The sequence below is a fragment of the Ranitomeya imitator genome, chromosome 8 (assembly GCF_032444005.1).
Source record: "Ranitomeya imitator isolate aRanImi1 chromosome 8, aRanImi1.pri, whole genome shotgun sequence".
Taxonomy (NCBI): domain Eukaryota; kingdom Metazoa; phylum Chordata; class Amphibia; order Anura; family Dendrobatidae; genus Ranitomeya; species Ranitomeya imitator.
The window spans coordinates 195,046,304-195,063,935 of record NC_091289.1 but is presented as its reverse complement, the minus strand read 5'-3'; the positions used below and the strand labels follow the sequence as shown (position 1 = coordinate 195,063,935).

At 42.2% G+C, this 17,632-nt stretch overlaps 1 protein-coding gene across 13 annotated transcripts in view; it reads right to left on the bottom strand.

The window, feature by feature from the left end:
• The window catches only part of NEXN (nexilin F-actin binding protein), a 47,242-nt gene that overhangs the window by 3,851 nt on the left and 25,759 nt on the right, over positions 1–17,632 (bottom strand). For 4 of the 13 annotated variants that reach the window (XM_069738317.1, XM_069738318.1, XM_069738323.1 and 1 more), the window contains 9 exons: positions 17,203–17,244; positions 14,475–14,672; positions 14,054–14,233; positions 12,621–12,806; positions 9,847–10,029; positions 8,432–8,500; positions 7,200–7,397; positions 6,271–6,495; positions 2,161–2,346 (listed from right to left, as the gene is read on the bottom strand). In XM_069738317.1, the coding sequence (XP_069594418.1) occupies positions 2,161–2,346; positions 6,271–6,495; positions 7,200–7,397; positions 8,432–8,500; positions 9,847–10,029; positions 12,621–12,806; positions 14,054–14,233; positions 14,475–14,672; positions 17,203–17,244 (1,467 nt within the window). The remainder of the gene's footprint in view (positions 1–2,160; positions 2,347–6,270; positions 6,496–7,199; positions 7,398–8,431; positions 8,501–9,846; positions 10,030–12,620; positions 12,807–14,053; positions 14,234–14,474; positions 14,673–17,202; positions 17,245–17,632) is intronic. The other 9 variants (XM_069738322.1, XM_069738328.1, XM_069738319.1 and 6 more) reach the window with 8 other exon arrangements.

Below are 17,632 nucleotides of genomic sequence, written 5' to 3'. Positions count from 1 at the left end.
GACTAAAACTGTCTGATGTTCTCAATCTGCATGAAAAATGAGGCAAAGTCTTCAGCTGAGATGAGTGGGGAGGGAGGAGAGAGTTGAAGGTGTTGATAACTGTTTAGGGTTGTGAGACAGGGAGGATATGAGAGATGAGAAGTAGGTTTGTTTAGCTGTGGCGAGTGTGGTCTTGAAAGTAGTGAGGGACTGTTTAAATTCGATAAAGTGCTCGTTGGAGTGGGATCTTTTCCATCACTGCTCTGCAGCCCTGGAAGCTCGCCTCAGTTCTTTGGTCATGCTGGTGTGCCAGGGCTGTCTGTTGATTTTGCGAGCTTTGGTATGTGTGAGAGGGGCAAGAGACTCCAAAGCTGCAGCTATTGTGCTGTTATATAGAGCGGCAGCGTCATCTGCATTGTGTAGGGAACTTATGTCTGTGAGAGGGAGGAGGGATTCAGAGAGTGAATGTAGATCAAGGTGTTTAAGATTTCTGCAAGGGTGTGCAAGTTTGTGGGGTGGAGATTGTAGACAAGGAGTGGAGAGGGAAGAGAATGTGAGTAGATTGTGGTCAGGAAGAGGTGAGTTAGAGAGGTTAGATAGAGAGCAGAAGTGGGTGAAGATGAGGTCCAATGTGTGACCATCTTTGTGAGTGGCTGCAGAAGACCATTGAGTAAGGCCGAAGGAGGAAGTGAGAGATAGAAGTTTAGTGGTAGCTGAGAGGGAAGTGTCAATGGGTATGATCAAGTCGCCCATGATGAGAGTGTGGATGTCCACAGAAAGGAAATGAAGTAGCCAGGTGGTGAAGTGGTCAAAGAAGGTGGTGGCTGGCCCTGGGGGGCAGTAAATGACTTGCCAGTTAGAGGTTGGTGGGGGCATAGATGTGCACAGAGTGCACCTCAAAGGAAGGGAGGGTGGCAGAGGGATTGGGGTGAAGGAGCAGTTATCTGTCAGGAGAAAACCATCTACTCCGCCATGCTTGCTGGGGCGGGGGGTGTGAGAAAGGTGGAAGCCACCATAGGAAAGTGCAGCAGGAGAGGCTGTGTCAGAAGGGGTGAGCCAGGTTTCAGTGATGGCGAGGAAGGAAAGTTTGGTAGTAACAAAAAGATTGTGGATGTAGGAAAGCTTGTTGCAGACAGCGAGCGTGCCACAGAGCTCCTGTTAGTGGGACTGGGGAAGTGGAGGCTGGGCGAATGGGTATAAGGTTATAGAGAGGTTACGGAAATTTGTGATGGAGCATGGATGGGAGGTAGAACTGACTGTGGGGATGTGGTGAGGAGGACCAGGATTTGGAGAGATATCACCAGCAGTGAGAAGGAGCAGAGAAAGTGTTAGCAGGTGGGAGCAGGAGAGGGCAGGAGGTGGCTGTCTGAGCTTGGAGACAGAGGATTGTATGTTAAGGAACAGTTCTGAGGAGGAGGTGAGATGGATGGGGAGGATTGAAGAGGAGATGAACAGTTCTTTACTAGGAGTAGGGGTTAGAGGAGTTTGTAGAAAGTGAAGAATTATAGGGGTGAAAGTGAAAACAAACAGAAACATTGTTTACAGTGACTGGCCAGTTACCTTCAGTTCCCTTCTGGTTTTAATTCTAAATTAATCTTCACAGTTCTAGGACACACTTATAGGAATCACATCTCAAAAATTATGTGGAAATTTGCCTAAAGTTAGCCAACCATGAAATGTTAGGGTATGTGCACACGATGCAGATTTTTCCGCCGCGGATTTGGAAAATCCGCAGTGCAAAACCGCTGTGGTTTTCACTGGATTTGTGTGCAGTTTTCAACTGCACTTTCCTATTGGTGCAAGTTGAAATCCGCTGCGGACTCTGCAGAAAGAAGTGACATGCTCCTTTTTTTCCGCAGAGAATCCGCGTGGATTTTTCTGCATCGTGTGCACTGCGGATTTTGTTTTCCATAGGGTTACATTGTACTGTACACCGCATGGAAAACTGCGGCTCCGCAGCGGTCAAATCCGCTGTGGATCCGCGGCAAAATCTGCATCGTGTGCACAAAGCCTTAATTGGCATGTGACGATTTTCTTGCATTGAAATCCAGGGTGTAAATGTGGAACATGACTGCTATCCTTCGTGACCTTTTCATGTGAGTGATTAGAGTCTGTAATGTTATTTCACAGAGATTCACCAAGAGGTTTGTAATCTAAATCCACCTGTCGAGGTGTCTGTACCTTCTGTAAAGCAGCATCTATTTCCTTCTGTTCAAATTGCATTCTTAGAAGTTTCTGTTCCTCGATCCTTCTCTGTTCTTCCTCTTCCCGGGCTTTTGCCATCTGCTCGAATCGAGCCTTCATATTGACTTTGTGTGAGAATGGAGCGTGTCTCCTCACTGCTGGTCTTATATCGACCTCCTCTTCCTGCAGCAGATGGTAACAATCATGTAAGTAACAGACCTACTGCACCACACTGTAACTATAATGTGAGTATGAGTAACAGACCTACTTCACCACATGGTAACGATAATGTGAGTATGAGTAACAGACCTGCTGCACCACGTGGTAACGATAATGTGAGTAACAGACCTGCTGCACCACGTGGTAACGATAATGTGAGTAACGGACCTGCTGCACCACACTAACGATAATGTGAGTAACACACCTGCTGCACCACGTGGTAACGATAATGTGAGTAACAAACCTGCTGCACCACGTGGTAACGATAATGTGAGTAACAAACCTGCTGCACCACGTGGTAACGATAATGTGAGTAACAGACCTACTGCACCACGTAGTAACTATAATGTGATTAACAGACCTACTGCACCACGTGGTAACGATAATGTGAGTAACGGACCTGCTGCACCACACTAACGATAATGTGAGTAACGGACCTGCTGCACCACACTAACGATAATGTGAGTAACAGACCTACTGCACCACGTAGTAACTATAATGTGATTAACAGACCTACTGCACCACGTGGTAACGATAATGTGATTAACAGACCTACTGCACCACGTGGTAACGATAATGTGAGTAACGGACCTGCTGCACCACACTAACGATAATGTGAGTAACAGACCTACTGCACCACGTAGTAACTATAATGTGATTAACAGACCTACTGCACCACGTGGTAACGATAATGTGATTAACAGACCTACTGCACCACGTGGTAACGATAATGTGAGTAACACTTACTGCACCATGTGGTAACGATAATGTGAGTAACGGACCTACTGCACCACGTGGTAACGATAATGTGAGTAACAGACGTACTGTACCACGTGGTAACGATAATGTGAGTAACACCTACTGCACCACGTGGTAACGATAATGTAACAGACCTACTGCACCACGTGGTAACAATAATGTGAGTAACAGACCTGCTGCACCACGTGGTAACGATAATGTGAGTAACAGACCTTCAGCACCACATGGTAACGATAATGTGAGTAACAGACCTACGCCCTTCATATAAAACAGTTAAAGGAGCGGCGATTCCTCGCTATTCAATAATACCAACCTGGATTTCATGACTCTAGACACCTGTATTGGATGTTTTTACTAATGGTCGTCAGATACTTTTTATGCAAGTTTTCTGGCGTACATTATAGTACACACAGTACAGACCAAAAGTTTGGACACACATTTGTCTGTATTTTCATGACTATGAACATTGTACATTCACACTGAAGGCATCAAAACTGAATTAACATGTGGAATTATATACTTAACAAAAAAGTGTGAAACAACTGAAGTTATGTCTTATATTCTAGGTTCTTCAAAGTAGCCACCTTTGCTGTGATGACTGCTTTGCACACTCTTGGCATTCTCTTGATGGGCTTTAAGAGGTAGTCACCAGGAATGGTTTTCACTTTACAGGTGCGCCCTGTCAGGTTTAATAAGTGGGATTTCTTGCCTTATAAATGGGGTTGGGACCATCAGTTGTGTTGTGCCGAAGTCTGGTGAATACACAGCTGATAGTCCTACTGAATAGACTGTTAGCTGCTTTTTCTTGCCAAAATACAAATTCTAAGTAAAGAAAAACGAGTGGCCATCATTACTTTAAGAAATTAAGGTCGGTCAGTCCGAAAAATTGGGAAAACTTTGAAAGTGTCCCCAAGTGCAGTGACAAAAAGCATCGAGCGCCACAAAGAAACTGGCTCACATGAGGACCGCCCCAGGAAAGGAAGACCAAGAGTCACCTCTGCTTCTGAGGATAAGTTTATCTGAGTCACCAGCCTCAGAAATCGCAGGTTACCAGCAGCTCAGATTAGAGATCAGGTCAATGCCACACAGAGTTCTAGCAGCAGACACATCTCTACAACAACTGTTAAGAGGAGACTTTGTGCAGCAGGCCTTCATGGTAAAATAGCTGCTAGGAAACCATTGCTAGGGACAGGCAACAAGCAGAAGAGACTTGTTTGGCCTAAAGAACACAAGGAATGGACATTAGTCCAGTGGAAATTTGTGCTTTGGTCTGATGAGTCCAAATTTGAGATCTTTGGTTCCAACCACCGAGTCTTTGTGCGATGCAGAAACGGTGAACGGATGGACTGTACATGCCTGGTTCCCACCGTGAAGCATGGAGGAGGAGTTGTGATGGTGTGGGGGGGCTTTGCTGGTGACACTGTTGGGGATTTATTAAAAATTGAAGGCATACTGAACCAGCATGGCTACCACAGCATCTTGCAGCGGCATGTGCTATTTCATCTGGTTTGCTTTTAGTTGGACCATTTATTTTTCAACATGACAATGACCCCAAACACACCTCCAGGCTGTGTAAGGGCTATTTGACCAGGAAGAAGAGTGATGGGGTGCTACACCAGATGACCTGGCCTCCACAGTCACCAGACCTGAACCCAATCGAGATGGTTTGGGGTGAGCTGGACCGCAGAGTGAAGGCAAAAGGGCCAACAAGTGTTAAGCATCTCTGGGAACTCCTTCAAGATTGTTGGAAAACCATTCCCGGTGACTACCTCTTGAAGCTCATCAAGAGAATGCCAAGAGTGTGCAAAGCAGTCATCAAAGCAAAAGGTGGCTACTTTGAAGAACCTAGAATATAAGACACAATTTCAGTTGTTTCACACTTTTTTGTTAAGTATATAATTCCACATGTGTTAATTCATAGTTTTGATGCCTTCAGTGTGAATCTACAATTTTCATAGGAAAATACAGAAAAATCTTTAAATGAGGTGTGTCCAAACTTTTGGTCTGTACTGTATGTCACGCAGCAGCCTCTTTTCCTAAGCCACACGCACTCTTAAAACCCCTTCTTGACAAGCTAATTTTTTTGCTTTCATGTGTTTTTCTATCCTTGTTCCAATTGCTAAGGCTTTTTTTATATATATTTAAGACAATATTGCCATTCGAAGACATGTAATTTTGAAAGATCGTACTAATTGGATTAAAAAAAGATAAAAAATAATTCTACCATTTAGTTTAGGTTTCATTTTTGTGGCATTCATTGTCAAGTCAAAAATGACCTGGGAACATGATCTGCCGGGTGAGTACAATTACGGAGAAAGATATCTGGTGTGAAAACGCTATTCTTGATGAATTGGGGCAGTCTTGATAAACTGCACTGTAGTACGTAAGAGATGTGTGTGTCATTATAAATTTGGTGCATCGTTCAACCTCGCCTTCGCCAGAAATGTACATTAATGTTTCTTTTTGAATTTTTGCCTCTTGTGCCATAAACTAAAATAAATTAGTCGGGTGTGACTGGCCGTACCACTTTTGACAAAAGTCCCCCTAGGGGTTTTGAACCTGCAATTATTACATCACTTGTCCTATTTACTGAGATGCAGTAATATATAGTGGAATTAAAAATTTGGCACCATGGTGACTGGGACCCATAAATGGCGGTGATGGGTGCTAGCTCCAGTCTCTGCTGTTATTTTGCAGGTGCTGGCTGTGTAACAGTTGACGCAGTTTCTGCATGATCAGCCCCGGTTTTTGAGCCGGCTCCGTACACTTGTGTCCAATGTTGGACATACAGGTATGTCCGGTGTCAGGAAGGGGTTAAAATGCGCTGAGACCATCGCAAAGGTTTTTTTTAAATACCCATGCACTAAAATTTGCTAGTTTCTTTTGGTATATTGGACTAGAGAAGATGGGATCTCTGGGCAGGTTTTCAACTGGACCTGCTGGCAAAGAAAGTGAAAAGTTGACATTGGGCATTAATAGGATTAGTGGGACTACTAAAAGCAAAGCTGAACATAGCGAGGGTTAGTAAAGTGCAGAAAAACCGCGGATCCACTAACCGTGAATCATCCTACATATCCCATCATACGAGACAAGCATCCTTCGTACAACTCACAACGAGGAACATCTGACCTCATGGAAATGTTCTGCTTCCCTTTCCTTCAGCTCTTCATCCTCGGCTTTTCTCCTTAACCTCTCCTCTTCGATTTTTCTCTGAATTTCCTCTTCTGACAGTTTTCCAATTTTCTCAAATTTACTTTTCAAGTTTTTGGCTTGGATGGATCCAGTCCTTTTCAGCTTGATGAGTTCTTCATATTCTCGGCTTAAAACCTCATAACTTTCATTTATTTCTTCCTTCTCCAAAAAAAAAAGAAAAAGTTATGAGTGAAACTGATCGTTGCCTATTGGAGAAAAAGTTGCCAAAATATTACTAAACTATAGTAGAAAAAATAAAAGGTTGAATTGTTTTGGAAAAGTTTACAACCGTCCTCCCTTCACGTAATTTTCAGCTCTGATTTATTTCTATGGCTTTGCACAATGAATCTGGTTTTCCGCAGACGTGGAGGCACGTTTGCATGGGCATATAATAATTTACCGGTTATGCGGAGGATAAAATTTTGGTAAAGCAAGGTTAACAATGAATTTTCTAGAAACCACAGCCACATGAAATTTGACCGTACATGATGGGGAATAGCAGTGTTAAGTGCATGCATCATATGAGAGGGCTGTCATTGATGATATCTGACTAGGGATGGCGGATTCCCATCTCGTACCATGTCCATTGTCTACTGAAAGGACACGGTGTACCCAGCTTATACAGTGCCACTCCTTACACCGAGTACTGGCCATTGGTACTGCAGTTCAGTTTCCATTGAGGTGAATGTGATCTGAGCTGCAGTACTGATATCCGCCACTAATTAGTGTATGGAGCTGTGCCGTCCCTGCACATGCAGGAGCTGCGGATCGAGGAGGGTCCCAGGTATCGGACCCCCACCGATTTCATGTTGATGACCTATGCCTTGTTGCAATTCTAAAAAGTCTTCCATTCTCATGTTCCCCACCTCTCCCATTTCCTGTCGTAACTGTGCAAATTCTTGTTTCTCCAGTTCCAGCTTTTGTTTCTTTTCTTCTTCTTTTGATCTCTTTTCTTCCTCCATTTTCTGTTTGAGAAGTTCTTCAAAATTGATTTCCAGTTTGCCTGGGGTAAGAGACTCTTGAGAGGTGGGTTTGCTAAGTGGCAATCCTTCTTCATCTGGTTCCTGGTGGGGGAAACAAAGTAAACATACATACTCCTTATCAACTGTACAACTCCGATATCTGCCCCAGAGAAAGCTGACCCCGAAGACGTCATCGGTGATACATTGTGTCAATTATAATATGTATCACATACATACCTAGTTGGGTTCAATAAGATGCCATAAATGTTACGTCTACCTCACTTGTCAGGGTATATATGTGCAAATTAATGGCAAAAAAAAGTCCCGCTGAAATTTTCTTACTTCTAATGTTCTTGTCCTTTTGCACCCATGTGAACTTGTGTGACCATAATGTAGATGCCAAAATATTTCGCGTCATGCAGAAATTTGTATTGTAGGACATGTTATGACACCGCAATATTGGGACTTCTCGCTACTATCCTATATTGGACATACAAATCTGTTTTAACAAAACTAAGACGGTGAGCCAGGACTTCAGCGATCTGCACATTGTAGAAGGAATCTGCTTCAAAAAAGGATTTTCACAATTTTTGATGGATGATTTTCCAAAATGCTTGTAAAATTAAGGAACATTACGATTTACTCATTACTAAAAATACATCAAGAACGCAGGGATTTTTTAAAACTTTTTTTGCTTACTGCTCAGTGCCCTAAGTTACCAGCTTCCCCTGCAGTCTATGGCTCGAGAAATTCTCTTTAATTCACGGTTATGGGAGCAACCTTGGAGAACTATTCACAGTTCGGATGGCGCTGTATCGCATCTGGTGTCCTGCAGCGCCTTCAATCAGCTGATCGGCATGGTGACCCTCGCTAATATATTAATGCCACAGAAAACCCCTTTAAAGCCGTTTGTAGAACGTTATCATGGTTCAAGTAAGAAATACTAAAATTGTAACAACCCATTCGGAAAGTCTTCGCATGAACGGACAGGCCGCTGAACATTTACTGGAGTTTTCGTTAAACATTTGGGAAGGCAAAATGGATTTTAATATTCTTAATATGAACTTGTTAATGATGAACATGATGTAAATTAGTGAGTTAATATTAGAAGTTGACCTCAGTTGAACATATCTTACTTTGCATGCGTCACAACTGTCCAGGTGAGAATACTCCATATCCTGAAGAATATAATCTTGGCCGGGGCTCTTAAAAAATAATTTGGAAATTGTTTGTTTTGGACAATAACACAAAACGATTCCAAATCTGTCACCAATGGAAAAACAATCAATGATATTGGCTGGCTGCCGTGTGGCAGATCCTCCATGATCACCTATTCCTTATGCCGGTCTTATTGCATTTCATGGAATTTTTCACGCAAGTCTCGATCTTAATTCAGTGCTACAAAGAAGATGCGATGCTCAGACGGTCAACATAGTTAACTTCCAAAATACGTAATTATCTGGGATGAAGATTAGAAATTTTGGTACGTGTCTTACAACTTTTCATAAACAAGGAGAAAAAATTCTGATAATATCAGTAGTAAAGATCGAGAAATGTATTTGGAACCGGTTATAAACTAACAATGGTCCCATAGTTAAGGATCGGAATCAATTGTCACTTTTTGTTAAAGGGGCTCTCGAGAGTTAGAACATTGACAGCGTATCCTTCAAGGGGATGTCCAGTACTTTTATATTCATGACCCATCCTTTGAGTAGGGCAGTGTTCCCCAAGTCCGGTCCTCAAGAGCCACCAACAGGTCGCGTTTTCAGTATTTCCTTAGTATTGCACAGGTGATAATTGCATCACCTGGACAGGCAAGAATTCAATGATCTGTGCAATGCTAAGGAAATCCTGAAAACATGACCTGTTGGTGGCTCTTGAGGACCGGAGTTGGGGAACACTGGAGTAGGGTATTCCAGATTGGTGGGATTCCTCCTCCCCACCGATGAGCTGTTCTCTATGCCGGCGGCGGCTGGATGTGCTTAGGTTCCGAACACAACAGCATTGCTCTCTGTTAACTGCAGGAGGCGGCAGCAAGATACTACAAATTCACCTACTCTGCCGCTTCCATGATGCAGTTGATTGGGTTGTGCTGTGCAGCTCGGCAACCAACCACAGCTGATCGGGTGTCGCACTCCCACTGATAAGGTATTGATTACCTATCCTAAAGATAGGCCATCTGTGTACTACACAACCCCTTTAAAGTAGGCTACCATTATCAAATTCTCTCTCCAAGCACCTGCCCTGAAAGTGTACGACACTCCATCTTGGTACAGTGCCTACTTCTTGTAGTGGCTGTGCCTGGTATTACATCTCACTCCCATTGACTGGAATTGAATGGAGTAGGCTCCAGTATCTGGTACAGTCACTGCCAAAATTACAAAGTGGAGCTAGGTAGAAAGCGAAAGGGCTATTACACTCAGTGGAAAGCTATGCCCCATTGAATCAGCTAATCACAGGAGTCAGAATTCTTAGGATGAATCTTCAGAGTTATCCCACCTTATTCCATCATTTTCCAAACTGAACTCTGAAGGACGGGGTAAAAGCTTACCATGTTTTTCCTCGCCTCGGCAAATTGCTTCCTCTCCTCCTCCAGCCTCCGTCGCGCTTCCTCCTCCGCTCTTCTGTGCTCTACTTTTCGTCTCTGTTTTTCCAGTTCTTCAAAGCTTAATTTCAGTTTTCCAGGGGTAACATTTTCTTTTTGTAGTTCATACACATCTTCATCATTGGAAGCCTGCATGGCAAAAGTAGTCGTCTAAGAACTGTTTTGTGTCCATAATCAGGCACCGAAGACACCAGACTCAGTGACCGCAGCACCACTAGGGTGGAAACAGTCGTCACAGTTATTCATGACGTTTCTCACATGGAAAATTCAGTCATTGTAGATGAGCACTAAATAGGAGTATGGCACACAGAGTATGCTCTATCCCTGCACTCACAGGATCACCAGATAATTTCCTTCTTCCATGCTTTTGGATTGTGGGAAGAACCAAGACAAAACCCATGCAAGGAAAAGCATGCACCACCTGGAAGGAGAAGACCTCAAGGAACCCACAGAGCAATGCAGCTATGATAGAACGTGTCAGGACACGCAGCATCACAGCTATGGTAGAAGGTGTCAGGACACGCAGAGCATCACAGCTATGATAGAATGTGTCAGGACACACAGAGCATCACAGCTATGGTAGAAAGGAGTCAGGGCACGCAGAGCATCACAGCTATGATAGAATGTGTCAGGACACGCAGCGCATCACAGCTATGGTAGGGTAGAAAGGAGTCGGCACGCAGAGCATCACCGCTATGACAGGTGTCAAGACACAGAGCATAGCATCTATGACATGTCGGGACAGCATCACAGCTATGACAGAAAGGTGTCTGGACACAGCATCACAGCTATGATAGACGGTGTCGGGACACGCAGAGCATCACAGCTATGACAGAAAGGTGTCAGGACACGCAGAGCATCACAGCTATGATAGAAAAGTGTCAGGACACGCAGAGCATCACAGCTATGATAGACGGTATCAGGACACGCAGAGCATCACAGCTATGACAGAAAGGTGTCAGGACACGCAGAGCATCACAGCTATGATAGACGGTATCAGGACACACAGAGCATCACAGCTATGACAGAAAAGTGTCAGGACGCACAGCATCACAGCTATGACAGAAAGGTGCCAGGACACGCAGAGCATCACAGCTATGATAGAAAAGTGTCAGGACACGCAGAGCATCACAGCTATGATAGACGGTATCAGGACACGCAGAGCATCACAGCTATGACAGAAAGGTGTCAGGACACGCAGAGCATCACAGCTATGATAGACGGTATCAGGACACAGAGCATCACAGCTATGACAGAAAAGTGTCAGGACGCACAGCATCACAGCTATGATAGAAAGGTGTCGGGACACAGAGCATCACAGCTATGGTAGAAAGGAATCCGGACATGCAGAGCATAGTAGCTATGATAGACGGTTGCAGGACAAGCAGAGCATCAGCTATGACAAAGGTGTCAGGACACGCAGAGCATCACAGCTATGACAAAGGTGTCAGGACACAGAGCATAGCAGCTATGACAGGTGTCGGGACAGCATCACAGCTATGACGGAAAGGTGTCAGGACACAGAGCATCACAGCTATGACAGAAAGGTGTCAGGACACGCAGAGCATCACAGCTATGACAGAAAGGTGTCAGGACACGCAGAGCATCACAGCTATGACAGAAAGGTGTCAGGACACGCAGCATCACAGCTATGACAAAGGTGTCAGGACAGCACAGCATCACAGCTATGACAGGTGTCGGGACACGAAGAGCATCATAGTTTTGATAGACGGTGTCAGGACACACAGCATCACAGCTATGACAGAAAGTTGTCGGGACACAGAGCATCACAGCTATTATAGAAAGGTGTCGGGACACAGCATCACAGCTTGTGTATTATACTGCTCAGGGTGTAATACACAATTAGGTTTTAATGTTATGTCTGATTTATGAATACAATCTCTGCATCTAAAATGTTGCTTTATGTTCTATACTAAAACAAAAAGTTTTTGCCACCTGACCCACAAATGAAACAGCTAAAGGTATGTGCACAGGTTGCAGATTCCATTGCGGATTTTTCCTCGTGGATTCTGCAAAATCTGCAGGTAAAATGCCCTGTGGATTTAGTGCAGTTTTTTATTTCACCTGCGTTTTTTACACCTGCGGATTCCTATTAAGGAATAGGTGTAAAATGCTGCGGAATCCTTACAAAGAATTGACATGCTGCAGAAAATAAACCGCAGCTATTCTGCACGGAATTGTTCACAGCATGTGCACAGCGGGTTTTGTGTTCCATAGGTTGACATGCTACTGTAAAACGCATGGAAAACAGCTGCAGATCTGCAGCGTCAAATCTGCAACGTGTGCACATACCCTAAGAATGTCTACTTCATCTCCTATACTTCTTTACTGTCCCAAAGAACCTACTTTATTATTTAACCTATTGTTGCTCCTGGATCCTATAAACACCTTATGTGAAGTTAGAGCAAATATTCATGTCGGATCTTTTCCTGACTTTTCTTTTACTGTTCTGATCAGTATTCTACAATCCACATGGACTGCCATGCACTGGATTGGGTCCTCTAGATATCTGAGGATAAGGGTTCCTACTTTTCATTAATTTAGCCAACCAATGTTTCACTGTGTTCACCGGGGAATTTTGCCCGTCCCTAGAAGGTGTATTCCTATTCTAACATAGCGATGCCGTCCTGCCTGGAGGAAAAAAGAAATTCATGCAAGATGGGGGAACACAGAAGGAACGTTCTCGAACACTACACTACCATGCTCTTTCTGGCTTCCGCAAATGCTCTTTTCTCTTCTTCTATCCTCCTTCTCGCTTCTTCCTCCGCTCTCATCCTCTCCTCCTCTTTTCTCTGCTTTTCTAACTCCTCAAAACTCAACTTCAGTTTTCCGGGGCGGATTTCTTCTTTGTGCGCATTTGTGGTGTCGTCTTCATTATCACTGACCTTCGGAAAATAGACGCTGACAAGTTAAATTCTTTCTGATCTTGAAAGAAATTTTCGTTAAAGTGACTTTTGCATGGGATTAAACTTGTATCTGAGTGTAAATAGTAAATTAACGTTCTTGCATGTACTATTCATGCAGATGATACACGCACCTCACATTACTAGGATGGAAAAAGAAATAAAGGAAGTTTTGTGCTGGGGAATGTTCGTAAAACCTGTTAATGCAAGTAAATTCAAGAGTTTTTTTGTGAGAGTCAGTGGTTTATATAAACCATATTTCAACAGAAATTAGTAACAACTTAAAATTATTACTAGCAATGGAGAGTATTCAACCTGCACAACAAGCCTGGATACAATACTTCTCATGTGCACATCATCATCCATCGAGCCATCGCTTCACCCAGACCAGCCTCAGATTCTGCCCGTAACCTCCTTTGGGCATGATTGTCGTCTTTCTCAATGACCACATGATATCTACAGAACTGGAAATCTTGCGCATTTATTCGAAGTCCTTCCTACCTGAGCATGAGCAGTGAAGTTGAGTTTGCTCTCCCATGCTTTATTGGCACGCTGTGCATGCCCAGAATGGTGGAGAACTGCAGACATCACCAGGTTGTTAAGGAAGGCGTCAACCATGCCCAGGGAGGGCGATTACTGCACTTGAGGCCAGACTGCTCTGGGTGAAGCCACGACCCTTGGACTAGTCTGGGGCAGTTGTCAAGGACGGCAATAACCTCTTTTACAGATTCTACTGTCAAGAACATGACTGCATGTTTTCTGTTCTAATTTGTTATCAAGCAGTTCGGTGGTGGGAAGGATAATATCCATCTACATATTGACACTTACTATTCATCAATTATGTCGTGTGGATAATCACCAAGTGTCAATATTTAGATGGATATTATCCTTCCCACCATCGTAGACGTACTGGTAGCCAAGAGCTATGGTCACTACTTCATCTCCGATATCTTGTGTTCCAGGACCCTACAGAGAGATGGAGACACTGAATCTATGAATTAACTGGGGATTTAGGGTTTAGAATTCATAAAAACAATAAGAACCTTAAGGTTGAGCGTGGAATTCATCTGGATCAGCTAGTTACTGGACTGATGGGGCAAATGACAAAAGATATATTTGCTTCTTGAATGACTTTGGGAATGAGAATTAACAATTTTTAGAAATCACTATATTGACTGTAAGCGAGTGTAAGGGAGGACAAAGAACTACAGAATTAATGGCAGTATTACCACATGCTGCCTGGCTTCCTCAAAGGTCCTTCTTTCCTCCTCTAAACGTTGGCGAGCCTCCTCTTCCGTAAGCTTCTTCTGATGCTCCTGTCTTTGTTTTTCTATCTCTTCGAAGGTTAATTTTAGTTTTCCAGGAGTCACTTGCTCTTTGCTCTTCTTGTCCTGAGTCTCTGTTTCATCCTTAGAAAATAAGATGTGTAGGCAGATGGCAATTATAATTGAGAATGAATGATCATAATTTGGTCACTTGAATGTGGCGATGTGCAGCTCTTCTTAACAGGACATGATACAAACAACCTTGGTATTTGCCTCCACTATGTCCCTATGATTGATGCCAAAATCAAATTGATTCTAACTGTAGCCGAAACCTCTGTAAGTGGATACATTTACAGCATAATTGCCGGCATCTAGACATTATTACCATAGCGGTGGAACGTCTCTTAGCTTCTCGGAATGATTTCCTATGCTCATCATATCTTCTCTTTTTTTCTTCTTCACGTCTTTTTTTTTCGTCTTCTTCCCTTTCCTTCTCCAAATCTTCGAAGTTGACATTTATTCTCCCCGGAGATCTGACAGGCTTTTCTGTTCTTACAGTTACCTCTATTTCCTCTGTTTCTTCCTGTTTAAAATAGACACTCTCCTTGGTTAGATGAGACGCTATTCACTAACTATAAAGAAAAGAAAACCCAAGTACTAAAACTCCAAACTATTTCTACAAAAGAAGAAGGTAAGAGTTACGATAGACTAAAGTGCCTCGATGCCGACATTAACTCATTGGATCTTCTCCTTATAGTCAAGATCTGAAACGTCGGAGACTCTGTTGGATTATACTAAGAAGAATTCTACAAAGAACTAAATTTTTTTGTAGATTCGTCCTAATGTTGGATTTCAATGTGTCCGATCCTTCAACCAAGTAAAAAGAACTAGTTGCTTTAAAATTGAATACATTATGGACCCGATTGTTGTATTTGCAACGGTTAACGTATTTGTCGAGTTTTTACTGTTTTGTGCTTTTTTTGTTTGCAGCATATTCCCCTTTAAAGTCTATTTTATAGGTGTTCAACTCTTGCTTTTTTTAGTTCACTATTGTAGATGACGTTTAGGGTTTCCAGATTTTTTGCCTAAGTCATCATTTGCACAAGTCACAAATATACTCCAGTCTCCCCTTCCCCCAATGCTCAACTGATTTTATGTATGCCAGATATTTTGGAGTAAGAAGACCTATATGCCATGCAATACTCCTCTGGGAAATTAAATATGTAAATATCCTCTTCAAAGAAGAAGAGTACTAAGGACTAAAACTCTAGTGCTATCTGTCGAGAGATAGAAATCCTAAAGTCAATATTGACCCTTTAGGCTATGTGCACACGTTATGGAAACAGGAACACATTTTTTTGCAAAAAACGTATCAACCAAATACCCTGTTTTTTACATCTTTTTACTAGCACTTGCGGATTACTGTGATTTTTTGTAACTGCGTGTTTTTGGTTCTACTATGCTCTCTTGTGTCTTTATGTGCACACGTTGCGGATTAGGCTTAGGAATTTCTGGTGCGGATTCTGCCTCTCCTGGCAGAAAACGCACCTGCTTTTCCGCAGCGTTTTTTGTGTGTTTTTGCTGCGTTTTTTTTTTTGCGGATTTGCTGCGGTTTTTACCCCTGCGGTTTTCTATAATGGAATGGGTACAAAAACGCTGCAGATTCACAAAAAAGAAGTGACATGCTACTTCTTTTAAACCGCAGCATTTCCGCAGTGGGATTTTCCGCATAGTGTGTACAACATTTTTTTTTCTCATTGATTTACATTGTACTGTAAATCAATTGCGGATCTGCAGCGTTTCCGCAGATAATCCGCAACGTGTGCTCCGAGTATTTTTTAGTGCTCGGAGATGTAGTTTTTCTTGTCGCAGCTGAATGATTTACATCTGTTAGCCAACATAAGTACATGTGGGGGTTGCCTGGTTGCTAGGGAATCCCCACATGTACTTATGCTGGCTAACAGATGTAAATCATTCGGCTGTGGCGAAGGAAACTAATTCTCCGAGCACTAAAAAGTACTCGGAGGACACCCGAGCGTGCTCGAGAAATCTCGAGTAACGAGTATATTCGTATATCACTATATCACTACTTAGGATAAATAGGCTAAGCTTTGCACTGATGAGGAGCAAACACCCTGAAACATGTGTCTGTAAATGAAATTTATAGATTGGTTTTAGCCTAAGTCATGGCAAGGCTCATTAATGGGTCAATATTGAGTTTTAGGATTGCTGCATCCAATAGTTGGTGCTAGAGTTCTAGTCCCCTTCCTCTCTGACGAGGATATTTGCAGAGATATTTTGACACAATTTTTAGAACTTTTGAGCTTAAAAAGTCACAGAAAAGGTAAAAGTAAAAAATAAAGACCATTTTTTACTTTGTTCGTCATTATGTGCATGTGCTATTTTGGTAAATTTGGTGCAAAGAAAATTATTTAAAAAAAAAAAGAGAAACGTGTGAAAAAATCGCAAATGATGAATCGGGCCCAATGTTTCTTGCTAGAAAAAAATGTTGGAAATATTTGCTATAAGGCGGCTATTTGATAACCAGTTCATTTTGGGGTAAATTGTCCTCATAACTTCCTTCAGCTGTTATATTTTAGACACTCAAAACTGATTTCATAGATTGTATCTCGTGGCATCTTCAGATTAGTTTAACATGTTTTAATCACAGAGGTCGGTGAATGTCTGAAATGTAGAAGATAGAAGTCCTGAGCAAACCATGAACTTGAGAGGAGACGTCTGTCTTTTCTTTTGTCTTTGAGATTTCAGCGGTAAACTGTTCTCAAAAATAAGCTGAGATTTAATTTGAAAAAAAAAAAAAAAAAGTCAAAAGTAACAGTAAAAAATAAATAAAATACTTGTGTTAAGTTAAAAAAAATAAATAAATAAATAAAATAATTGTGTTACCGTAAGTTAAAAAAAAAAGAAAAATAAAATAATTGTGTTAAGTTAAACGAGATGAAGCCCTTTATATTTCCAGGATAGGAACCTAAATAAAAAAAATGTACTTTTTCAGGAAAAATAGGCAATAAGTATTAATAAAGATAGAAAGACGTCAGAAGGAAAAAAAAGTAGGAAGAATAGGAATTTTAGTTGAATAAATTTCTCATTACCTCCATCTCCGAGTCACTTCCATCACAGTTAATGTCCTCAATCTATTAAATAAGAATTGGTCATATTGTCATGCTGTTTGCCTTTCCACAAAGAAGATACTGATGTTTTGTTCATGAAAAAAATAACATTTTTTAGAACAGGAAAAAAAAAAAATCACGTAAGGAAATCACATTTTTAAAAGAGCGGAGACTTTGAAGATTTGTTTATGGCTCCTGAAAAGGGGAAGGAGCGGAAACCCTACGGGTGTTTTTTTTTTCTAGACCAGAACCAAAATGTCTCTTAAAAAACACTTGTAAAACACTACTGACCTGTGTGCATAAATGATAACCAAATTAATGTTCTACCATGGATGGTACCATGGACATCTGAGTGTAACGCAGACCACTTATCGGGCACTTTATTCCTGGTTTTGGTACAAACCGCGGCGCC